Source organism: Gekko japonicus, unplaced genomic scaffold (assembly GCF_001447785.1).
Source record: "Gekko japonicus isolate JY-2015 unplaced genomic scaffold, Gekko_japonicus_V1.1 scaffold27, whole genome shotgun sequence".
NCBI lineage: Eukaryota > Metazoa > Chordata > Lepidosauria > Squamata > Gekkonidae > Gekko > Gekko japonicus.
The window spans coordinates 1840700-1865121 of NW_015172002.1; the positions used below are offsets into that span (position 1 = coordinate 1840700).

General features: G+C 39.2%; 1 protein-coding gene across 1 annotated transcript in view; it reads left to right on the top strand.

The window, feature by feature from the left end:
* DPF3 (D4, zinc and double PHD fingers, family 3) overlaps positions 1-24422 on the top strand; it is a 241123-nt gene that overhangs the window by 192343 nt on the left and 24358 nt on the right. The window contains exon 8 of the mRNA XM_015420042.1: positions 5366-5494. Within this exon, the coding sequence (XP_015275528.1) occupies positions 5366-5494 (129 nt within the window). The remainder of the gene's footprint in view (positions 1-5365; positions 5495-24422) is intronic.

A 24422-nucleotide genomic window follows, 5' to 3' on the forward strand; every position in this document is an offset into this window, starting at 1 on the left:
GAAGAGCTAGCAACTCTACTGAGGAGCTATTCTGTAGATTACTTGCTTCACAGTTAATCCAGGCCAGGGCAGAATGTGTAATGTGGAACCACTTCTTCTCATGTCAGACTGGTTTTTGAAGCGTAATTTGATATTCAGTCTCCAGAGATTTTTTAAAAATGCATTTATCCCACTGGGTTTCCAAGCTGTTCCCTGTTTCCCATGCAAAGCCTCCTTTGAAACATTTTTTATTTTCATCCAAGCAGGAGTCCATGGATGAATAAATAAGTAAACATAGCTTCTCAGTTGGAGGGGAACTATTTGTTCCTCAAACCAAGCAGCAGCTATTGGAATGTTACACCAGGGTCCTTTCTTTCTCTGCTTCAGTGGTATTTCTCCCTTAGTCAATGGTAGGAGATGTATTTGAATGCAAAGTACTTCTTCCCTGCCTTTTCTGAGGAAGTTCCACAACAATGCCTTTAGGCTGAACATATAAAACATTGGGTTGGATCCAGCAGTAGAATTTTGCTAATGGAAGTGAAGTTTAGATGATTTCCCCATCCCACTGCAAATCTCTGACCTCTCCCCCTCAGGCTGTTCCTGAGGGTCCTCTGTCCCCCAGGAGTAGGTTTTTGGTGAGCATTTTGGGCTGCGGTGGGATGAAGGAGGTGAGAAAGCTCCATTCTACTGATAGAAATGCTTTCTGGAAATTACTGCTGGATCCAATCTGGTTCCTGTGTACCCCTTTCTACACTGGATATTATGGAGAAATTAATTTGTATGTTGGTTTTAGAAAAAAAATGCTGTAATATGACATCACATTTCATTACTCATGGAAATGCACAAGCTACAATTGGAATTACATGGAAAAAACATGAATCACTGCTTCTGTTCAGGGCCTGTACATGTTGCTGCCACCATTTGCACAACTGAAACTAAAAGACTTTATAAGAACTGTGAGCTTTAGAGAAATATCTTGAGAATTTGGTAAGACATGAATCTTATACCTATCAATTTCTTCTGGTATTTAGTGTTGAAACACGTTACCCTAAAAGCGACTTACAGTCTCTCTTGTTAATTATGTGCCTGTGTCTGTAATGCAGTCCAAGTTTAAAATAACTTGAGGACCATGCAGTAACATGGATTTATATTCACTTTTCAGTGTTCATGTGCTTTATGTAGTATGCTCCATATGTTATCTTTGCTGCACAGTTGCTGTTGTTAAATTGCTTCCCTATGGCTGGCTCCCATGCTACACGGGTAATTTGTAAGTGTTTTGATCACATGGATAGTCCAGGTAATTTTGTTTTGCTGATAATGGAGGATGCTGGCATACCCAAGTGTTCAAAACATCTGTACGTTATCAATATAGCACAGAAAGTTTCCTTCATGGCAGCAGCCCCAGGTCACTGGATGAATGCCATCTGTGAACTGACAGGGTTCTACCTAAAACAATTGCTCCGCTATCCTTAGACCATTTATACTTTCAAAGGACTTTCACAATTTTTCCTCTTCTCTTTTACTTTACTTTTCTGTATTTCAATCCATACTGCATCTGCCTTGTCACACAATAGTGTCTCTCGATGCCCTTGATCTGTGAGTCATTTTCTGAATAGAAGGGCAGCATTTAAATTATTTTAATAAATAATGAACAATTAAAATATATTTTCCAGATGGTTCCATACAACTGTATACATTGCAGAATAACTAAATGTTAATTTCATGCCAACTGGAGGCACAGTTACACTAGGAAAAACCTCGTGTAAATGGAGGGATACAAATCTGCTGGATAAAAATCACAGAGATTCTCAAGTCACTTTGAAGATGGCCATTACAAAGGACTAGTTTTCAGTCACTTTCTTAAAAACAGGAGTAAGGAAATGCATTCATTTTATGTAAGTGCCATCTGGCTTGTCCTTCAGCTCTCCCACAGATTTATAGTGCCTAGTATGTCTTGCTTCAGTCCACACCTCTGTCCTGTGCAAAAAATATGCTGGTCTGTGCAATGAACCATTCCCTTTGAAACCTACCCCCAATGACTTTCTCCATTTCTCATTAAATGTTGGGAATAAGCCAGCCGGAGGTGGACTCATCTCCAGCAGGGATTCAATCTCTTATTCTATTAGCACAAGGCACTTCCAGAAGCACATCTTCTATTGCTGTTTTTTCTCCCTGCTCTCCTTTTCCCATTTATTAGTTAGGGTTTTTTAATTTCTTATTTCTTGAATCCATCTATTCCTTGCAAAGTTGCTTTTGAACAGAAAAATAAGAGGTCACAAATCAGTTCTTTACACTTGAGAGATGGAGTAATAACAGGTGGCAAGACCAGAGGCTGCAACAGCCTAGGATTCTGGTTGTCATGGAAACATGTCAGACCTGCAGAGAGATGAGCTCTGTCAGCAGTAGGGGGGAAAGGAACGTGAGGGAAACTCAGTGCCACTTACCCTATAGGTTCAGATTGTATGTCAGCCATCCCTCCAAGGGATGAAAGCTGAAAATATGTGAACTGGTGAAGCCAAATTCTGAACACATATTTGAACAGTAGAGAAGAAGGTTCAAGGGTGAAGCATGGAAGAGCTTTCGGCCTAGGCCTCAAACAAAGACCTTAATTTTTTCACATCCAGGATTCTTGCGCTCAGTTCTGCCCGCTGTGCTCTCTTCTTCTTTTGCCTGAACTGCCAACACAGAGGACAACAGAGGCTTACTGACCAGGCAACAAATCTCATGCTCTATCACTTTATCATTAATCATTTCTATAGCACTTTTAATATCAAAAGCACTTGAGAATCTTTATTGTTACTTACAAACCTTAGTGCAAATTTTATGCCAAGCCTTGAGGATACAGATATCCTACGACTGAAAAAAAAGGTAGAATATCTTTCAAAGTAACATCATGGTGCTTAATTAGGGTCCAGTATAGCTTCAGTTTGCTCCAAACTCCAGTCCCCCTTCCACTTAGTGCTGTTGCAATATTTTCACCTGGAGATATCCAGCTACAAGGCACTAAAAAAAATACTGAGGGGGAACAAAGAAGGTTCTACGGGGACAAACTCTATTTTATATTCATGAGATGTTAGGGTAAAAAATTGTGCAGAAATCTTGTCTGCTTATTCAGCAGTTAACAAGAGATCCATAAACTATGATTTTGCATCCCCCCCCCCCGCTTTAGCATTATCTATGTATGTGGCATAATGAATTGTGCTAACAGATGTCTACTTTTGAGAATAAGGTATGGCTGTGGCTCGGTGGTAGAGCATCTGCTTGCTATGCAGAAGGTCCCGGGATCAATCCCCAGCATCTCTAATTTAGACAAAGTCTTAAGTGATATGAAAGGCCTCTACCAGAGACCTTGAAGAGTTGTTTTCAGTCTGAGTAGACAATACTGACTTTGATGGACTAATGGTCTGATCAAGGTAGTTTCATGCCTCCATGTGTCCAAAGTGCTATCAGAATCCAAAACATAGTTTCATTAAGCTATATTTAGGGCCAAACTATACAAGACATTTTTAAACACGTTGGGTCTGGGTTCCCTGGACCAAACTCACTTTCCTTGTAGCCACACAGACACTGTGGGGAATGTTTTAAGTCTGTGGGCCCTTCTCAAGTCAGGACTGCAGGATGGGGGAGGAAATCCAACCTTCTTTCCCATGCTCTGTTCCACATCTGAAATGGCACCGGGGCAGTTATTTGCCCCATTTTGGAGTTGCATCTGCAGTATTCCATGACCCCCTGAAGATTTTTGAAACAATGAGGAATTTCAGACAGACGATATAATCCGGAAGAGGAATGGTTCCCAAACGGTTTCTGGTCTGTCATTTCAGACAGAACCGTTTTAGAACCGGTTCCCTACTGGAATATATTGGAATTTCAGACACAAACGCTTCTGTCCCATTTAGGAAACGGGGCTGAAGCGTTTTACCTGTCAACAGCTTCCAAGTAGTCTTCAGTTTTCTCTCCCGGTTCCAATGCGCTTTTTCTTGCCGTTTTTCACCTGCGCGGGCGATCTCCTTTTTTTTAAAAAAAACATTCACTTTATAGCGTTATATAACAGAACAGCAGTATATCAACGCCATTGGAATGCCTGGAGTGTTTTGTTTTAGTGCTATAGCTATAAAGTTTAAAAAAAAAAAAAAGCCGGAGATCGCCCGTGCGGGCGAAAAACAGCGGGGGAAAGCGGTGCAGTCTGAAATGGCAAACCGCTTCAGATCCAGCTCTTTACCGGAAGGGGAAAGCCATGTGTGAAATGGCAGCCCTATACCAGTTTACTCCATGACAGATCAAAAACGGCTTCAAAACGGGTTAAAAAGGGTAATGTGAAATTCCTCAATGTTCCCAGCAGCCACTATGCAGCTGAATCTGACACTGGTTTCTTAATCTCCGTCAATTAGTCTTAACTGTGGTTTCATGTGATATATGAATGAAGGCATCGTGACTTAATGCTGGTTTAATTCTGGCTTGTTCTTTGGCAACATCCTCCCAAACTAGAAAGAGCAGCAGAAGAAACTAGCATTTGTTTTGTGATTTTTGGAACATCTGTGAGATGAATCTTAGTAATTCAAACTAACCATAGTTAGAATAAATTATGTCTGAGCTAAGCCTGTAGCTCCTAGGCAGCCTTTGGCTTTTTGGAGAATCTATCTTACTGTCTGGGGAGGAGGAGGAGGAACAGAAGTAGATTAGCACTCAAAAGTCTCAACTTCTTCAGTGAACTTAATAGAATTTACTTTTGAGTAACCACATTTAAGATCAAGGCTGTTAATATTAATGTTGTGAGAAAACAGACTGCCCTGTATTGCTGTACTGAAATGACACTCAGAGATGGCATCAGTGTTAATGTCACCTCTGAGTGTCACGTTACCACAGCAATATAGGGCTGTCTATTTTCTCACAACATTTTCCTAGCCAGGTTAATATTAACAGCCTTGATCCTAAATGTGGTTACTCAAAAGTAACTTCTATTAAGTTCACTAGGGGTTCTACTAAGTAAGCCTAAGAACTATATGTCTTCGTAGCAATTGTGAAACTGTATCTTTACAACAATTTCTATAGCAGTTGGACCAATAGGTATTGTCAAAATTATTTTGGACATTATGTGGGGAAAGTGAGGTAATGTAACACACCCAGCTGTCCTTAAAATATGTTCAGATGTAGTTTTGGAACTTATTCTAGTACCAAATTTTGCTTTTCAGCTAGTGAGCAAAAGAGTCATGGGCTACCAAGATTCACATAGGCTACCAAGATTCAATATTGACAACTTTTACTGTGTTTTTATTCCCATTATCCAGGGGAAGTTTCTTTGCAAATGCAGCATTCGAGTATGCATTGCAAGTAAAGAAATGTGAATGAAAGTGTTCTTTGAATAAACATGTATATTCTTTGCCTGCAGCCCAGAAAGGACCAGATGGGATCATCATTTCCAATAACTACTGTGATTTCTGTCTTGGAGGATCTAATATGAATAAAAAAAGTGGCCGACCAGAGGAACTTGTCTCATGTTCAGATTGTGGGCGCTCTGGTAGGTGATTCCTTATTCAACTTTCTGTGAACAGTGAATGTGTGTGTGTGTATATATATGTATGACTCCCTTTTCTCATGCTTCTGAAGTATGGACTGACTATTCATATTTTTGTTTTGAGTGACTGGGTTGGTTAAACATTTTCATTCTTAGAGCATAATTTTGAATATATGTAAAAGGGCTAATAATGGAATTTATTATTAGAAATGGAAAGTCATGTATGCCTCAAGTGGTCCTATTTAAATTAAGGCAGCAAATTCTGTATCAATTAAAGGAGGGTTTTTGCTTTCATGCTATAGTTACAAATGTAAAATACCATTAAGATTTTGAAATTGTGGGTGATATTTCCATTGGTTATAAAAGAAAAGTATTCATGAGGCAGGACTGAGGAAGACTTCAGACATTGTTTCCTGCAGTGTAAGTTTTTGAAGAGTTTTTCCATTTTTATTTTAATCTCATTTTGTCTCTTTTTCTCGTGGAAAATTGTAATTTGCATCATTTTTGTCTGGCACTGCTTTATGAATTGTGTTGGAGACAGGCTGCCCTAGTCTGGTGGCTGTTTTAAAATTGGTAACTATGTTTACAGTACATTTGATTTTAAACTTAGTTTTTATGATGGGAGATTGGGAGGTATAAAGCCAAGGAACTGATCCAGTCATTCCTTTACATGATTTTGTGCATACAGACCTCCTATCAATGTAGCTCTCCATTTGCAGGAGGAGTGTGGATATGTTTGTATCAGTGCCTGAAAACTCTCATGCACAGAATAGCTGGCATGTGAGTGTGGAAAGGATGTGGCAGGTACTTATCTCATGCCCATAGTAACAAAACTTCCTTGAAATTTGAAACTTATTTTGTTGCTTTTGATTCTGAAATTAATAATGTGATGAGTGTCACTCACCTTCTTTCTGATGTTAACAATGCTGATCCTTCTCCAAAAATCACTATAGACCTTTCATCAAAAGCAGTGTGTCACATTCTCTCTTTTTCCAGATCCAGAATGTTTTCTTGTGGCTTGTTTGTTTTTGAGTGAGAACAAAAGTTAGTGGCAACTAACCTTGGGTGTACTGCTTTCTAGACTAATGACTGCTGTTAGTCATAGGTAGCATTTTCTAGGCAAATTTAATTTTTAACATATTCCATTTTGCACAATGGCTTGGATACAAAGATTTCTATCATATTTCTGTTTTTCTCATTTGTAATTATCACCAGAATTGCCACAGAAATCCTGATTTTATAGATAAGCTTTGTAGCTATAGTGTATACTAGATTAGCAGAGAACATCTGATTTTTCTGTGAGCAACCACAAAGAGGGAAAAACAACAACAACACCTCTCCTAACTGCAAAGTAACAGTAATTCAGTTTGAACTGTGTAACAGGGTCAGCCATTTCTAATAAAGATATGTGTATACCACATAGGTCAAAACTCTTGAATATGGCTGAAACCTTTATTTATTCTGCTATTAGAAAAATTTCCTTTATAAGGCAAAAAAAAAGCTGTGTCAGCTTCTGTCAGGATGTTCTATACATTCTCAATAACAGTTAAATATTCTTAGATTGCATCTCTTTCCTTCTTTGAGAATAGTTTTTGATTTTGTATATCATTTCCCATATAACAACTTCATTTATTTGACGTCAACCATTGAACAACAAGAATGGGGCTTTAAATTTCATTTTCCAAGTTATCTAGTAATATAAAATATTCTGAAGTATATAAAAATTACATATTGCATTAGAGTGTTGTGTTTTCTTTCTTTCTTTCTTTCTTTCTTTCTTTCTTTCTTTCTTTCTTTCTTTCTTTCTTTCTTTCTTTCTTTCTGTTTGATGGAGAAGCTGTTAAATGTTTGCATTTTATCTGTGGCATACTTTGTTCATGTGTTTTTTTTTTTAAAAGGGGTTTTACTACGCTGTGAAGTAATATATATTATTATGTAGTATTTGTATTTTGTTCTGCTTGTTTTGCAAAGGAACCACACCACTTATTGAGACAGGTGCAGGAAGATAGCATAATGAGTTTTTTAAGAGCACAGAAAAACTTATGGAATGGGTTATTACTCTCACGTAGTAAATTGAGAACAGTTGATGCCAAAATGAAGGACAATAATTGTACCTTGTACTCTTAACAGATTCTCATTACTATACAAAGTATGAAATCTTTAAAACTGCTCAAAATGATGGGAAAAATATTTTCTGTGTGTTTTAAAGAGAGGAAAACAATATTAACCCTTTTGCTGCCTTAGCTTATGGGTGTCTGTGGTGGTGTAATTTTTTTTTTTACCCTTTCAAGTGCCAGCACTGTGCTTACTCTTCTTATTGCAGCTGCTATTTTGGTATTGACCTGAGCCATTTTAGATATTTGATCTCTGTAGTCTGAATTATTAATTATAATAGTGATGATAATTAATTATGATGCCTATTGTTTAACCCATGTGCTGATATATTCATCATACATGTCAGCTCATTTGGGAAGAGAAAGCAGGAAGGAGGAAGCGGCGGCGGCACACACTACGGAGGACTTGTTCGGCTCCACATCTGAAAGCGACACCTCAACTTTTCATGGCTTTGACGAGGATGATTCTGAAGAGCCTCTCTCAAACCAGAGCAGCAGCTCCTCCTCAACAAACAAAAAGGGTGGCTGCTAAAATAACTAATCACTTACAAACTCTATGAGCAACACCCTGCTCTTTTGCTACTTTTTCTCTTATTATTCTTTTTGCATTTTAATTAGATCAATTTTCACCATTGGGTGCATACACTGAAAGCACAACAGGCTAAAGCTTGAGGAGATTTCTTTGGAAATAAAGTTCAGGTTATTTGATTTTTTTTAGTATATTGTCCCCCTTCCTTTCCCTGCTTTGTCCTTGGAAATCAGGTGTGGATATCCTTAAAAAGTACAGGAGAGAGCTAATTTTCTCAGCTATTAATATATGTGTGTCAGCTACGAAAAATACAGAAGGGTTAAATGCCAGAAACCCACCTCAAATAGTGTTTTAAATATTTATTTATATATTCTATATATTAATAAGAAAAAAGACCTTTGAGATTAAGAAGAAAGGCAAGAAAAAAGCAATGAAGTCTACTTGATAATCTGACTATTCAGAAAGACAAACTGCTATGGGATGGATTGTTCCAGATGAAAAGGAAACCGTGCCAGTGTGACTTTTGCACTGTGAAAAGTTTGCATTTACTGTAGCACACTGGAGTTCGTGACTTCCCCTTTTGTACTCCTGCTGTCCTCACCTTTAACAGTTTGAAAAAGGCAATGAAGACCATAAAACTGAGGAATTTCCTGCTTCCTTCCTGTGGACATATTTGTACTCATTAAAGAATGCCTCATCTCTCTCACCTTGGCATCTTTTTTACTAGGCACTGTTTTTCTTTTCTCTTGTCCTGCCCCCTTCACCTTCTATATTGTGGAAAGCAGATTCGAAGCACAGAATGGAATATAACTGTCAAGTCCCAGAGTCTGCAAAGATGAAACAAAGGCTGTGAATCTTTGAAGAAATGAAAAGGAAAAAAATACCTCGTGTTTATTTTATTTTACTTTTTAAAAAAATAATAAACCCATTTAGTCTTATTTTTGATAGCTCCTCTTGAAATAAACCAAAGCAATACTCACTAATCTTCAAAGGGCAATAGAGAAGACAGAAACCCTCTCTTATTTGCTATTCCGGCAGCAAGGAGTTGAGCCACAGGATTAAAAAGGTATGTTCCCAAGTTAAATATATTTAATTTTGTGTGAAATATCTCTGCTTTTCATTTGTTCCAAATAATTAATTATCTTTGCTACAGAGTAGAGCCCATGGCAGATATAGCATATAGTATCAATCATTGTATAGTATCGGTCATTGTATGTTGCCTAAATTGTGGTTAAGTAAAATGTACAACAAATGACCCTAGAAAATGTGTGGAGATACTTGAAAAACCTGCTTGTTTTCTTCTAACCAGAGAGACAAGTGAGGAGAGAAACTTTGCTCAGCCTTATTCAGAATTTTATAATGATGAAAGTTTAACTGTATTTAGTGCCAACTAGAGTTTGCAAACTAGCTTCAAACCATGGGCACACATTCACATTTGAAGTCAGTCCTTAACAGTGACTTAGGTATTCAGATTTAAGTGTAACCATGCCTAAGGAACACAAAGCCTGGTTAAGCATTGTATCTGCATAGGAGCAGTAGAACTGGGTCTTTGCTGTGATTTTTAAAAACATATTTAAGCATCTGACATACTGGGACATCCTTAATTTGATATAATTTAAAGAGAAGTAATTTATATATACTTGGGGAAAGATTTTCTATTATTGTTGCTGTCTGGGTATCCAACCATTTAATAATGCCTTGCATATATATATATATAGTGTATTATTTTATTTGATGTGTTTCTGTTATATGCATATTATATTCCACTGAGTCCACAAATTAAAACCTGAATAGTTCTGAAAGACAGACTAGTGAAACAAGGAATAGATGTGACATGTAGGTGAAACGAATGCCTTGGCTAAATCCCTTTATCTCTTAACCTTATACAAATGTGGAAATATACCAACAAAAGTCACTAGATTTATGTTAGTTAAGGAAAGCCTAATAGTGTATCTCTCTTGAAGATAGTTCCATGTGGTCAGCTATGTTGGTTTGAAGAAGTAGAACAAATTTAGAATCCAGTGGCACCTTTAAGACCAATAAAGGTTTATTCAAGGTATGAGCTTCCGTGTGCATGCACACTTTTTCAATTACATTGGAATGGAAGGTAGAGTTCAAACTTATATGCAGAGGCTGAACAGTAAATTAACATGTAACATGATGAAGATGTTTTAAGATATGCAAAGACAACACTAAATAACAAACTAAGGTTAGAAGGTCAACAGTTTTTTTTATTTAATTAGGGGGTGGAAGGACAGCAAAGCAATAAACATGTCAAAATAGGGCATAAATGTGTCAAGGTATCTTTTCTAATTGTGGGAAGTACTGAGACTCTCCATTAGTCTCCTCTCTGGCGTGGAGGTAACTTAACAGCATTTTTTATTTCTTTTTTGAGGTGGGTGCAGTAGTATGTCAGTAAAACATTCCAATATTCCTTGCATTACGTTCAGTATTTAAAATGTATTTCAATGTATTTGAAAAATACAATGTATTTGAAAAAGTATGCTTTGCACATGAAAGCTCATACCTTGAATAAACCTTTGTTTGTCTTAAAGGTGCCACTTGACTGTAAATTTGTTCTAGTGTATCTTTCAGTCATGCAAGAGAGATCCCAAGTAGACAATGTGGCCTCTTCACATTACATTTTAAGTGTACCCTAAACATTTAAAGTATGAATGCAACACATTCATATTTAAAGTATGAATGCAACACGTTCATGTTTGTAAACACAAGTAGTACACAGGCACATTTGACACCATTGGGCTAACTCAGTGGCAGACTGAGGTTTGTTCTGCATTGTACGTGAGATGCCTCTAAGTGCTGGAAAACTTGTAGGTAAGTTATCAAGTTGCTAGCAAATCCTTCTGTGAGTAGCAGAGATAACTTAATAGATGTTGTGAACTTTTATGGGTGTAGTGGCCAGGCAGAATTTTGTATATATTTATAGCAATGGTCAGACTGTACTTATTTTTAGCACTACTCTAAATTCTCAGTAAAAGGGCCGCAGTGGCTCAGAGGTTAAGATGCTGAGCTGAAGACTGGAAGGTCTGTAGTTCGGCTGTTTGAGACCCTAGTGCCGCATGACGGAGTGAGCTCCCGTTTCTGGCCCCAGCTCCTGCCAACCTAGCAGTTTGAAAGCAAGAAATTGCAAGTAGATCAATAGGTACCGCTTTGGTGGGAAGGTAACAGCGTTCCATGGGCCTCTGCGTTTAGTCATGCCGGCTACATGACCACGGAGAAGTCTTCAGACAGCGCTGGATCTTCGGCTTGGAAACGGAGATGAGCACCACCCCCTAGAGTTGGATTCGACTCACTTTCGAGCATGGGAAACCTTTACCTTTACCTTAAATTCTCAGTAGCTGTGACATATAACATCATTAATGTATGTTAAACATGTTCTATTTATCCATCTATCACATTGGAACACACTGGGAAAGAAGGGAATGAAGAGTGGAACATTAAGATTTTTAAAAACACCCTGTTAGATCAGGTGAATGCTCCATCTAGCCTAGCTAGATTCGAGTCCAGTAGCCCCTTAGAGACCAACAATATTTTTGAAGTATAAGCTTTCAAGAGTCAGAGTTCCCTTCGTCAGCATCCTGTTTTCCTACATTGGTCAGCTAGATGCCCAGAAGTCCCACAAATTGGATACAGACTCTCCATGTTGTTGCTTCTTAAGCAACTGGAATTCATAGGTATACTGCCATTCTATTTAGCCATAATGGCCAATAGCCTTGGTGAATCTTTTGTCCATGAATTTGTCTAATCACTATATCCTGAGGCAGTGAATCCCACAACTTAATTAGGCATTGTTTGGAGTGCTTTTTTGTTGTCTGTCCTGAATCTACTGCCTATGAACTTCATTGGTTGGCCCTGAGTTCTAGTCTTTTGAGAGAAGGAAAAACAGTTTCTTTGTCTCTGCTTCCTCCATAAGTACATAAGTTTATAAATATTTGTCATATCTCCCTTCTGTCATCTTTTCTGTGAAGTCCCAAAGTTTTTAGCCTTTCCTTGCAGGGAAAATGATTTAGCTACTTGATCATTATGTTTGCCCTTTTCTGCACTTATCAGTGCTTTACTAGCAATAAATATTGATGGGGCTGCTCTTTGGAGGCAAAAGTTCGATGTTTAATAGGACAAGTATAGGAGTAAGATGACAGAACCTAGGATATAGCAATTGAACGGTGAAAGTCCATCTTTTTGGAGCAGAGAAGCTTTACTCTGGCCCTGTTCATACGAGGCGTTTTAGGCTGGGAGCGGGACGGAACGGGGGCGGAGCAAACGGGCGCGATCCCACAGCAACATCTGGGAATCGTTGCCTGCCCATCCCCGATCCGTCCCTCCCGCCAAAAACCCGCACTAAAAAAGAACCACCTACCTAGGTGGTTCTTCCGAGTAGAGCGCCTCAATCTGGGCCTTGGGATCGGCCGGCGCGTCCTTGCGCCGGCACATCCCACCCCCCGGCCGTACTGCGCATGCCCGAGCATGCGCAGTTCGGCAGCCTCCCCCTCCCATCCGACTCTTCCTCCCCGGCATCTGATCGTGCCGGGGAGCGACGTGCTGCGGCTCAGGGGATCCGTGGGATCCCGCCGCGGCGTCTCAACTTTGGTGCGGCTTTTAAAAGCCGCACTTTTCCCTGTGTTTTCCCTGCCGTGTGGCAGGGGCCTCTGTTTCCCATTTTATAAAATCCAACTCTTACAGAGAAACAGCGGTCCAAGCCCTAACTTTGGTTCCTGAGCAGATAGATTACATATTAGATGCTGAATAATGAAGAACTTTCCCTGCTCATACCTCAAGGCCTTCTTGTGTAGCACAGCTGTTAAGAGAGAGGATGCCAAGGCTAGTGCCAAAGTAATCCTGTTTCACTACGGCTTAGTTCCAGTGCAAGGTGCAAGCTATACTCTCACAGAGCAATGTTGTTGTCACAGGAGCATTTCCTGATACACCAGGAAAGTGCTGGCAGATGGACAGTAATTCTCTGAGAATGCCACATATCTCTCACAATATTTTTCAGCCCCACTTGGTAAAATATTAATGCCTACAAATGTCCCAGCTGCTACAACCATACTCCAGCCACCTTGAGATTCTTTACAATTAGATGTTCTATATTTTGTTTATAGGATACTCCTCTTGCTGTGAGCCCCAATCTTCCCCCATCTATTGCTTACTGTTAGTAGTTGCTTGAATTAGCCATTTTTCAGCCTCTAGCTGTAGTTCCATAGATATAGCAAATCATCATCCCTGCTAATGCCTGGAGCAGATCAGATAGTGGATAAGCACAGCCTGTACAGGGACACCATCTGTGATGAATGCCTCCTGTGCCTCCTGTCATATTCTAATCTGGAAAATTCTTTTCATTATCATAAGAGGCACGGACAAACCAAAATTCATAATACAAAATTTGAATTAGTCCTAGACATGGTTCTCAGGGACCTGTGTTTGTTGCTACAAAATCTGCTTTCTACCCCTGTTGTGAGATCTGTTTACCAGCCTACATGATAAACCTTGCTGTGTTCTTCATGTATTTCATGTCATTGTTCTTGAATATCTATAGATTATGTTTTAAATTTCATTTATTTAATTTACTTCATTTATTTAAAATATTTGTCTTTCACTGCTCTGTCACTTTGTGGAGTTAGAGAACTGGAAGAAAAATAAATGGATTTAGAAAAAAATTGAAACCCTGTGTAGCAGATTGTAAATTGTGATGGCTGTTAATTTACCAGTGGCAGAAATAAGCAGAGATAAGCAGTCTTTCTTAACATAAGAGTAATAAGATTTTCTGATCCTTTCTCCAGGCGCTACTGATTATGGACTTGAAACCTAGAACAGATTGTCATCTTTGTATCTACAGTGTTTTGCACAGAATATAGTCTGTGGAATTGGCATGGAATCCCAAGAATTTTAGTTTTTGTTTAATAAAACCATGTAATCCTCATGGTTAGATATGTCTGAAAACCTTGCAATCCAGTTTAGAGTTGGGCACATTGAAATCAATGGGTTAAACATACCTGAGGGCCAAAACTCATGTAATGTGGGGAGACCTGTTGAATGGAATGCAAGCTTCCAGTTCAGAATAGGGCTGTGGGATGGGAAGGAGTTCCAGTTTAACCCTACCCCTGCACACACTTTGCCCTTTTCCAGGAATCCCTGGAAAGGAAAAATGTATATTTTCTTTGCTTACCCTTCTTCCCTTTTGTTGGTGTTTTGATTGACAAAATATGCAGGTAACAGTTACATTACTTATTCCTGTACCACAGCCCTGACCTGAATTGGAGGTCTGACAGCCACCACACAGCTCAGCTAGACTTTTCCTAGGAAGAGTCTGCCAGGGGGAGGGAATGAGGGGAAGCTGAAAGTAGGGGGAAAGGAGAGAAGGAAGCAGGAAAGGAGAAGTGGCTATGGGGGATTTCAGGAAAGGGAAGGAGGAAACAGTAAGGGAGAGGGAAATGTGATGCCCCCCACTATTCCTTGTAGGTGCCCCACTTGTATGACCTGTTATCCATCTTGGGGGAGGGGTCTTTGCTCAGTGGTAGAGCATGTGCCTTTTGTAGAAAAAGCTGTACAATCAACCCTAGCAGTTAGAGGCTCTTGAGTAGTAAATCCTGAGAAAGGACCCACTGTTCTCTGCAATTTATCTCTCAATTTATCCTCAGAACAACCCTGTGATATAGGTTGGGCTAAGGCTGTGTGACAGGTACGAGGTGTCCCAGCAACCTTCCATGGCAGAGTGGGGATTTGAACCTGGGTCTCCTAGATCCTAGTATCACTATACCATAGAAACTTAGAGTTTAATTTTAAATTGTCTTATTTGGTCTACAGTATGCCTGAATTTTTAAGAGTAAATGTTTTACATGATTGGTCAAGTGAAAGCAACATAGGATGAACAAATGAATACCATAGTGACTAAAACTCCTGAAAAGGTACTGCCAATCACAACAAATAATACTTAGCTGGACAGACTAGAGCCCTAACCCGGAATGTTTATGTTAGGATTAGTGTTTATTTACTCATTATTACACATTTTTGTTCCCAAAATTGTATCCTAAAAATACTACCAAATATTGAGTCTCTGATAAAGGACATACATTAGGAGCATTCATTTTTTAAAAAATGTATGTATTATATCGATTGGTTTGTTTCTAGGCCTAGCATTTGAGTTACCTTGATTTTTTCAAAATGAATTTGGCCGGTATATGGTATGAATATCCATCACCCTTGTTCTTCATTTCAGAATTTAATTATGCTGTTCCTGGAAATGCTTTGGTTTTGAAATATGTGTATATAAGGTGCAGGTAGTCGGGCACTTTTGTGAGGGGTTGTTAGGGTAGTTATTTTTAGCCATTCATAGGCAGAGATGTTGGTGCCAGCTTAATCCTGTAACTGATGGTTTAGGCAAAGAATAAACTGCAAGTTTTTTTCTTGAGTCCCAGCATTAAATCACACTGCTATCATTGCCATATATGGCTTGGAGTTCTTACGTTTGTGTCACATAGTGCTGCTTAGCTGGAAAGTACCTTATCCTGAACTATAGCTTCACTGTTCTTTGTAGTAGCAGCAAAATGCATAGTCCTGGCTTTCATCTCTGCTTCTGGTAGATGAACAGACACAGCATAATATGGTGCTCCTGTAACTTTTCAGTGGCTGCACAGAAATTGGAATTTCAGCAGAAGTTTGTCTCACTACCACTTTGTGACATGCCAAGCTTCCATTGCTGAAATTTCCCTCTTTCATGCAACTGTTTGTGATACAGGATACATATCACACTAGATTGTGAAGTCTGTGACAAATAAACTGCTCTTGGTCAGTCATGATGTAGGGTTGCCAGCAGGCCTGGAGGAAAATGTTGTGTCCCTTTAATAGGAGCTTAATGTGTGGGAACTGGCAGCACTTTTCCTGGCATGGAAGTAAATAAGATCACCTGGGAAATAGCATCCAATTAAGCCTCTATTTAAAGGGACAGGATATTTTTCTTCTGATAGTTGGCAACCCTATATTTGGCACCTTATATCTCAAGGGTAATTATCTGTTTTATGCTATAGGAGGTAAAAAAGCAAAGTGAAATAGACAGTTGCTAATTGGTAAAGAGTGGGGAGCTGAGTCTTACGCCTGTCAGGAAGGTGCATCTTCTGATTTAGAAATCCTACTCCCAGTTCTGAATACGTGAGGATGTCTTTGGTTTCTTAGAGATGAGAGACATGTGCAGCATGCGTTCATGGAGGTTCTGTCACATCAATGTTTTGAGCAGTGGCACTAAAATCAGGTTACAGGGCAGGTCATTGGTGAATCCTGATACAATTTAAGCTTGGAGAATGGGATTTCCTCCAGACTACATATATTTGCATGCATATGATGAGAAGCATTCATTGCTGCTTTGAAAAGAATATAATGCTCACTATTTTTGGGGGTAGATTTTTTACTTTTGCTTTTCATTGCCTTTGCTTCTACAGTCTTGTGCTCACTTGGATTCCAAATTCATCATCCTTCAAGAAAATGGTTGAAGAAGCCAACTAAGAGTACCAGATGCTTTGATCTTCCTCTCATTGCCTGATCCTTTCATACCTGTGTCTGATCCAGCACAGAAGCCTGGACTGTGGAACGCCTGCTGGCACTTGCTCAGAGAAGTCTTGGGGATTCCCTAAGCTTGTGCAATACAAAGAAAATGCTCACCGTTTTTTGAAATTACCCTTTCTTTAAGTGTTGTGCGTGTATGTGTGTGTGCGTGTGTGTGTATAAGGTCAGGTTGAACTGGAACTGATCTACAGTAGAAGTGACTGAAAACAACAAAAACCTTGGAAAAAATAGACAAGTTATTTTATTTATTTCAATATTTAAGAGAGAAAAGTAGTGCTGATGTTGCACAGTATTTTTGTTTAAAATGCATTTTACTTCAAAATTTAAGAGCAATTTTTGTGAAGAGAGGACTTTTTCAAAAGTGCTTAATGTAAGATAAAGACTATTTACTTTTAGGAGAAATAATTTTTTAAGTTATGAAAATAAAGATAAACTCTGCTCTCTCTCTCACTTTAAAGATGCCATTCGTACACATGCTGGGTGTTTTTATTTTTTTCAAAGTGGATTTGGTAAGTTAAAAATTGTTCTGGCTTATTTTTCTGAATGTCTACTGATGTTTTCCACTTCGATGTACTGTATTGGGCAAAAAAAACAAAAACAAAAGAACAAAATAGTTTGAAATGAAATTGCTGAATTCTGAACAGATTACAACAGGGACTATACATGCAGACTGGTAGGATGACAGGCCAGTAGAAAGTTTAGGCATTACCAGTTCTCAGTAACGATGCCACTGGAGTTAAGTGCTTCACAATGGAAAGAGATTCTGTCATTGGCAAAGCTGTCTTCTTAAGTGGATAATTCATGCTCATACTAATAGCAGCTTGCAATAAAAACCTATAACAAGTTGTAAGCAATACAAAATTAATTTGTTGGAACAATACACTAGTTTGAACAAAACTTTTGAAAACAATTTCTGTGACTTCCCCCTTCCAGCTGCAACCCTGCAGCACACTCTGTGTCATTCACAAGGAAGCCCTGACATTCAGAAGTGGTTTTTCAGGGACTGCAGTAGTAAGCAAGAGGAGAGACTGGGACTGCCTTTTTCCAAGACGAGCTCCATGGAGATAAACATATCTCTAATACTGATCTATTGAGTGGCTTGAAAGAATGTTTGGTGGGCAGATGCCCACATCAAAAATCTTAATCTTTCCCCATAATTAGCAGAATTCATACGCTGGATCCCACCACTGTTGTTTTTACACTGTAGTTTCTTAGGACCAATGTATGGCAATTGTCACAGGCAATTATTTAAAAAAAATTATTTGACAGTGTCTCCCTATGAAAGAGTTCCATTGGAATGGTATATTCTAATCACTTTACTGAAAAGGATAATATAAGCAAGATGCTAGATTTCTGTGGATTCAGCATTGTTCCTGGGAAAAGTTACTTGACTAGTCCATTCTGATGTAACTTTTTGATGTGCTCACAAGATGATGGTAAGAAGTCCACTGTATGAGTGAATAACACTGATCTGAAAATATTTTTTTCATATTTACTCAGAAGTAAGTTCCATGTATCACAACGGGACTTACTTCTTCACAAATATGCACAGGGTTGCAACTTAGTCCTATATACATTTGGTTTGAGTAATGCTTATTAAAGATGGTCCAATGCCATTCTCTTAGGATTCAGATTTGAAGCTTTCTCTTCCTCTGAAATTCTGGAAGCAGCCCTCTGAACTCAGTCAGTGCACATTCATCACATGTTTCCATGGGACTTGATTGAGAGTACAATGTGCTGAAGCTTCATTAAAGCTGTACAACATTGTGTTGTAAATTTTTCACAGCCATTTTGATCTCCTGGGGAATGCTGGATATGAGGGAAATACAGAATACAGCCCATCCTAAAGGAAGCACTGTACTTGCATAACTCAATAGGTCAGAGCTGCATGCTTGAATTTGATAGACCTGAGTGAGAGTCCCAAAACACTGCACACTGAGATGGATGGTCCTACTCTTTTTGGAGTCAATGAGAAAAGATGCAGACCCCTTCACTCAAGTTTTCTTGGAAATTTGCAGACTGCAATTATGCCATTTATTTGCCCCCATTATATACAAAATGCACACCCATAGTGAAGATTTACAATCTGTATTCATTTGTTTTGTGTTCATATGATGTCTGCTCCCAAAGCACCTCCTGTTACGTTTCTCTGTAAATATTAATTCACTTAGACATTTTTAAAGAAAAAAATTGTGAAATTGCTATTGCTGTACATAGTTTTTAAAGACTCATTGTTTACAATGCTGTCCTCTAAGCTGAAAATAAAACTTCCTTCTCTACTTATTTTTTGTTTTCCTTTTCCATTTGGTAAAATATTATTTGAGTTTTTAATTTTCTTTTTAGTAGAATGTAAGTTAAACATCCATATTTTTGTTTCTTTTGTTGCTGTGACTTTGACCACATCATCAGCTACTACAAGGAAAGTAGAGATCTGAACAGGACCTATGAAGCTGCCTTATACTTGATGGGCCTTTGTCATCTAGCCCACTACTGACTACTCAAACTGGCAACAGCTCTCCAGGATCTCAGTTGGAGGTCTTTTCCAGCCCCGCCACTTGACCTGAAAGTTTTTGAACTGAAGCTGTGAGAAACTAAGGAACTAAAGAGGCACAATCCACCTGGAAGATCTTCTGTACAAGTTCCATTAAAAGAAGTGGGAGATGTCTGAACAGTAGAGCTGCTCTGCATTCCTGTTGTCTTCAGTGGCCTTTCACATGGGAACTTCCTGGTGGATTGTGATCAAGGTTTTTAATTGTTCTTGTTACAAATATGATTGCAACTGGATTGGCATCCTTAAGTCTGCAAACTTAAGTACATTAATTAAGAAGTAAGTCCAAGTTAATTCAGTGGGACTTCTGAAAGAAACTTGCTTAGGACAAGACAGCTATTTGTTAACGGTGGCCACAGTTACATAAAGTTAAGGAACACTTAATTCTGTTTTGCTATGTTATAGAGGTTTGCACATACAGAGATCCCCATTTTGTTCCATTGTTTGTTCATGTCCAGTTCCTACTTTCCTGTACCCTGCTCAGATCTATTTGATAGTAAGCAGCCCATGTCTAACCTATGTCTAACAGTGACTATGCAATTATCGTAAATTCCAAAGCATTTATACAAATGATTCTTAGTATTTTGTGAGATTGGATTAATAAATCTGGCTAGATTAATTGCTGCATATAAACTACTTTGCCACTGATTTTAACCTAGATTCTAAATATATGTTAAAATCATAAAATAAAGTGTGCATTATTTGAACCTTGAGCTGATTTAAATAGAGTTAGATCTTTGTAGTCATGTTAAGGCTAAGATGAAAATATTAATATTAGGCTTCTTTATGGGCTTTATATATGTTCATATAAAGCAACTTGCAGTTTTCAAAATATGTAGTGATTATTTTACCCCTATGTAGCCTTTTAATTGTTTTCATGATTAAGGGCTTGATCCAGTGCATGAACAAATGAGTGAATTATTTATTGTAGTCCAAGATCAGCACAGATCCTGTGCATGCTGCACAAACCGTAGAATTGGTTTAGGGTTCATTGGGCCTGTACTTTTTCTCTAATACTAGAAGCTGGCTTCATTCCTTGCTGTGTAGCATTAGAAACCATTGATAGTGCTGCTTCTGAATGGTAGCTGTGAACTGGGGTTGCCAAGTGGCACTTACCTTGCCGGCAGGGGACTCCTGTTCGTATCCCGGCGCATGCGTGCAAAGCGCACTTGCGCCGCATGCACATCACAGGGAAGTGACGTCATGACACCGGGCACGCTGGGGGCGGGGCCACGACCATACAAGGGAAAACCATGGAGTTTTCCCTTGTATGGCCGTGGCTCCGCCCCCAGCATGCCCGGCATCATGACGTCACTTCCCTGTGACGTGCACGCTGGGGCGGGGTTCCCCCCGGGGCCCGATTCCCCAGCGTCGGGGAACGGGCCTCTGGGGCGGAGGGGGTTCCACCGCCCGGGGGGACTTGGCAGCCCTACTGTGAACGCTTATATAAGGCTGGGAAGCTGAACAGGGTTGGGACCACAGCCCGTCTCTTGTGCCTTATCCTAAGAACTGTGCAAGTCCTCAACTTCTCAAGCCAGTGTTGGCTTGTACCACTTATTCCCTACTAGTTAGGATCAGTGTTCCCTCTAAGCTGAGGTTACTGTGATATAGCTCAGTTTTTAGCCTCCAGCTCACACTTTTTTGTCTTAGCTCAGGAAGGATGGCTCCAGAGCAAACTAATTTATGCAGTAACCAAGTTGCTCGCTCACAACTTTAATGCCAGTGGCTCACAAAGTAGAATTTTTGCTCACAAGGCTCCACAGCTTAGAGGGAGCATTGGTTAGGAGTGTAGTAAAAACATTTCCTGCTGCTTTTAGAGGCAAGGAAGATAGAGCTACTTGGGTCCATTACATTGGCATAATGGCTTGCTGCAAATATTGCCACTTTTTCATTGTTCTTGGGCATTTAACCCAGAATAAAAGAAGTACATCTTTTGTCATCATTTATGTCAATGTTAAGAAAATCTTTAGCTGCTAAAGCATCTGTGCATTCATCAACTGCTGTTAAATACCTCCCCCTTTGGCCAGTTATGGGGTGGTGGTGCAGTAACACAACTTTTGCTTTTCCCAGTTTGCCTAATATTTTTAAATCTAGCCTAAGCACTATACTCCCAACAGGTTGAACTTGGCATATGTAGGAATGGAAGAATCTAATTAGCTGTAATGCTAGAAGTGCCTGCATTTATTTTTCCTTTCCACACTTCACGACAGAAATTCCCTTAATCCTACTGTTCTCAGTATACTTGACTGGGTTCCAATTTAAAGTTGTCTACATTAATACTGAATGATATACAGACAAGATCAAGCTAAAAACTGCCATGAAAACAAAGCTTTATTGTAAGTAGTGAAAAATGAATGACAGTTTGAAATGGCCTTCATTTCCACTGCCTACCATAAGACATGTAAAGCTTGGGAAAATACTCAGACATCTTGTTGACTAGTTGTGTCTTAGCAAGAGAAGGTCATGTCTTTCATATTGGGGTTTTTTATTTTTCTAAACAATTTTTTTTGTAGTGCTGCTGGTTATGGTTCCAGTTCATACTAGTGTTCTTACCTGTGACTTTGATGACACTTGAAGGTACAGACTTGTGAAATTATTCTAGTCTTCATTCTGCTTTTACTTTGGTAGTATTAATGGAACAGATTCAGTGCACTGTTCTTGAATCAGCATATTGTACCCTTTGCAATCATGCCAGATGTTACAACAGCACATGTAAAAACCTGAAAACACCTTCCTTAAGTATAATAAGGTACCAATATATCTAATTCTCAAGCTAACCCCCCCAATGATAAAAGGAGCACCTGTAGCTTTAAGAAATACATGCCCTCTTTGGCCATTGCTAGGCAACCACAGCAGTATTCAAAAGCAGGGCTGTTTTGACTTTTGAGGGAGGATTCATCTGGGCCAGGCCTGCCAGTCACCACTGGCTGACTTGCTCCCATACAAGTTGCATGACTTAGCGACACCGCCCCCCCCCCCAAATTGTGTGGTTTAAGTTTCAGACTAGGAATTTGAATCCCCATTCTGTTGTGGCAATTTAGTGGCTACCCTTGGGCCAGTTAAACTTCTCAGCCCAATTTACCTCAGATTGGACAGACCGGCCATTAAGAGCACCAGGACACCTCCCAAACTGGGCTGGGCCAGCCCTGTAACAGAAGGGCTGAGTCTGGCCCACCTGTGCACAACTGGGGCATAGTTTTCTTAGGCAGAGGAAAATGAAGATAGGGGTACAGAAAGCGGTTGGTGGGTGGGAAAGGAAAAGGGGAGAATCCTTGGGGGCTTTCAGGGAAGGGAAATGAGAAACTGTGGGAGAGGGGGAAATAAGATGTCCCTTACAAGTTCTTCCAGGTTCCCACTTGTACTTATACATTAGTTTAAGTAGGAAGTACAGTAACCATAGCTAAACATGTGAGCTGGAATGTTGCCAGTTCTAATTTCATCTCAGACACAAGATGATTAGGTGCCCTTAGGCAAGCCACTCACTGTCAGCATCTGTCTGTCAGCTGTTTTTTTGGGATAATACTGAACTACCTTATAAGGCAGTTGTTTTACTGTAATAATGTGTACAGAAAACAATATAGAAATTATTATTATTTTAAATTATTTCAGTTTTCCTTAACAAGAGCTGTTTGAAAACTAGCTTGGTAAAATATAAATGTGAGAGCTGCTCGTGGCCTGAAATGCCTTGAACTAGGGTGGCAAACTTTACTTGTGCAGTCATCAACACACTTTTAAGCCCATTGACTTCATGAAGTTTAAAGGATATAACTCTGTTTAGGATTACTCTGCTAGTTGATTAACCAGTTATATTAAAAACCTTTTGACTGATTAAAAGGGTGTATCTGGTTTAACTGGGCACTATTAATTAATTAAGCAATTTTAATATACGTGCTTGAAACAAAAAATCTACCTTTCCGCTCACACAGGAGTTAATGCATCTTCCGTGATGGTGCCTGCAGTGGTATGTGCATAAATCATTTAAAACAAAAGTATGTTTTTTCATCAAAACTATTGTTTTTAATTCTATGCAATTTCTGATAATGTAATTGATTAATATCATTATTTGATTAAGATTATGCTGATGAAGATGACCATGATTACACTCCTACTTGACTGAGATCCAATTAAGTCCAGAGCTTCACAAAATGTACAAAATGAGAGAACCCTTAGGACCATCAGTTATAAGCAGAACCAGGCATGGACTAGGAAGTTAAAATGGTTCAGGAGCAAGTCAGGCTGAGTGGCCTCTGTAGCCCTAGCAGAGCTACTTGCTCTGATTGCTCCTGGCGGCCAGTGGCCCTCTAGGAACTTTCCTGATAAGTTGAATGGCTGCAACTGAACAGTACTAGTATCAAGGAAGGGGGGTTCTTCGGAATGCATCTGCCACCTGCTTAAGACCTTGGCTGAATTTTTGTTTCCCTCCTGTTGCAGTTATTTAAGCCAGAGTATAACTAAAGGCTGCACTAGCAAGGGAGGGAACTCTTGGGACCATGCCTTGCCAGTGGCTTACATCCTAGGGAGAAAATTGGGGTAAAAATGCCTAAATGAATAAGTAAAAACAGAACTGCACACTTTAAAACAATGTGAGCAGCAAAATGACAAAAGCAAGCTCGATCAGTTATAATCCCAATTTATTCCAAAAAGGGGGGGAAATCAATATTACTTCATTATAGGTACTTTTTATATTGTTTCTTCTATCTATCATAATTTTAGAAAGCATAATAAACAGAGAAGGTGACAGTGGGAGTTTTCAATAAGAAATATTTTTGTTCTCTGTTGAAGAACATGCTGCTAAATTTAATCCAGTGTCTAGCTGATTATCATTGCTGTAGGGCATACTTACATAATAAATACTACCAAAGTATTAAAACTTTGACCTGATTGTTTTTGTTTGTCAGAGATCTGTATATATGAATGCAGTGCTTTGCTCGTGAACTGTATCCACTGTTTCAGACTTATTTTTTCAGCATAATAGGTGAAATAAGAGGTTTCATTGATTGCTCTTCATGGCAATTGGCCACCAGTTTTTGTCCTATAATAAGCTGCTCTACTCAGTACTGTTGATTAGTGTAAAAGTGGAAATCACTGTATCCTTTGTAATCGGTCTTTTTTCTGGTCTAGTGCCAGGAACATTAAGCTTCTCACACTCCCCCCCCCAAAAAAAAA